Consider the following 1,455-nt stretch of genomic DNA (forward strand, 5'->3'; position numbering starts at 1 on the left):
GAGCCCAGTACCTGTGACTGTCCCTTCTTCAAGGCGGACATGGGGGATGGGACGGCAGGTTGTTGAGTCCCCCGGCCCCACGTGTCAGCCCCTCCTCCCGCTGAGCCCCCTGATGGAGGGGGTGGCGCAGAGGCAGTGAGGTCTCTCCTCCCAGAACCACTTGCCCTCCCTTAAAGGAGCCAGCGGCTGGGGCAGCCAGAGCAGGAGTGAGGGGTCTTGGAGTCGGACTTCCTCCCAGATGGTCTGCTGGAGCCCGAGGAGCCAAACGCTGGCTTCTGGTTGAAGGAAAAGGTGGTGGTCATCCAAGTGCTGGCCCAGAAGGCTGGGCGGCGGGTGAGGCTCTCATGCCCACCTGGCAGGGGCTGCCTCGGGGGCCTCCAGAGAGCATCGTTGGCACCCCAGTCCAGGCACCACGCGGATGTGGGACCTGCTAGGGGTGCTGCTGCAGGCTCAGGGCCCGAGACCAGAGAGCCCCGGGCTGAGCGCCCTCGCCGACCGGGAGTTACGTTGCTGGGTAGCCCCGGCCCCCTCCCTGGCGTGAGCCCGAGGCCTGTGGGAGGCGGCTGTGCTGGGAGGGAGCGGCTGGGAGGTGGCATCTCAGGGCTTTGCCTCCCGAAGCAGCAGGCATGGGAGTAAGCGCCCCCTTGCTGGCGCCAGGGAAGATGCCCACCGCCTGGGCTGATTCCAGGATCCGTGCCAACCGGGCCTTCTGCCCCGAGAAATCACAATCAGGTGCATGGTGCACCCGACACAGCGGAGCATCTCGCCGCCGTTCCGGAGCCTTCTCTCCCGGCGACTGCCTGGCGGGGGGCCTCTCCCTTAGGACAGCTCAGCTGGGGGACAGGGCGGGGTTCCCTCTGTGCCCGTGTCGGGTGTGATGGGCGCCCAGAGCCAGGCTGCGGGGAACACGTCGGTGGCAGCCCGTCGCTCTGGCCCTGGCCTTCCTGGTGGACCTCCTCCCCTGCCCCACACCCTGCTCACCAGTCCTGTTTCTCTTTCCACCCGGCAGGCAGCACGGACCTCGCCACCGCGTGCAGAGGCCGCCTCGCAGCCTCGGGAGAAGAGGCCCGGCCATTGATGCGTTTGCCTTGGGCGTCGGGGACGCCGTGAAGCAGGAGGCGACCATGGGTCAGAAGGTCACCGGAGGGATCAAGACGGTGGACATGAGGGACCCCACGTACCGGCCCCTGAAGCAGGAGCTCCAGGGCCTGGACTACTGCAAGCCCACCCGCCTGGAGCTGCTGCTGGACATGCCGCCCGTGTCCTACGAGGTCCAGCTCCTCCACTCGTGGAACAACAACGACCGCTCGCTCAACGTCTTCGTCAAGGAGGATGACAAGCTGATCTTTCACCGGCATCCGGTGGCCCAGAGCACGGACGCCATCAGGGGCAAGGTCGGGTACACGCGGGGGCTGCACGTGTGGCAGATCACGTGGGCCATGCGGCAGCGGGGCA

General features: G+C 67.4%; 1 protein-coding gene across 1 annotated transcript in view; it reads left to right on the plus strand.

Annotated features, from left to right (window-relative positions):
* The window catches only part of SPSB1 (splA/ryanodine receptor domain and SOCS box containing 1), a 39,744-nt gene that overhangs the window by 28,403 nt on the left and 9,886 nt on the right, over positions 1-1,455 (plus strand). The window contains exon 2 of the mRNA XM_014545463.1: positions 1,010-1,455. Within this exon, the coding sequence (XP_014400949.1) occupies positions 1,125-1,455 (331 nt within the window). The 5' untranslated portion in view covers positions 1,010-1,124. The remainder of the gene's footprint in view (positions 1-1,009) is intronic.

The sequence above is a fragment of the Myotis brandtii genome, unplaced genomic scaffold (genome assembly GCF_000412655.1).
Source record: "Myotis brandtii unplaced genomic scaffold, ASM41265v1 scaffold410, whole genome shotgun sequence".
In the NCBI taxonomy this organism is placed as follows: Eukaryota; Metazoa; Chordata; class Mammalia; order Chiroptera; family Vespertilionidae; genus Myotis; species Myotis brandtii.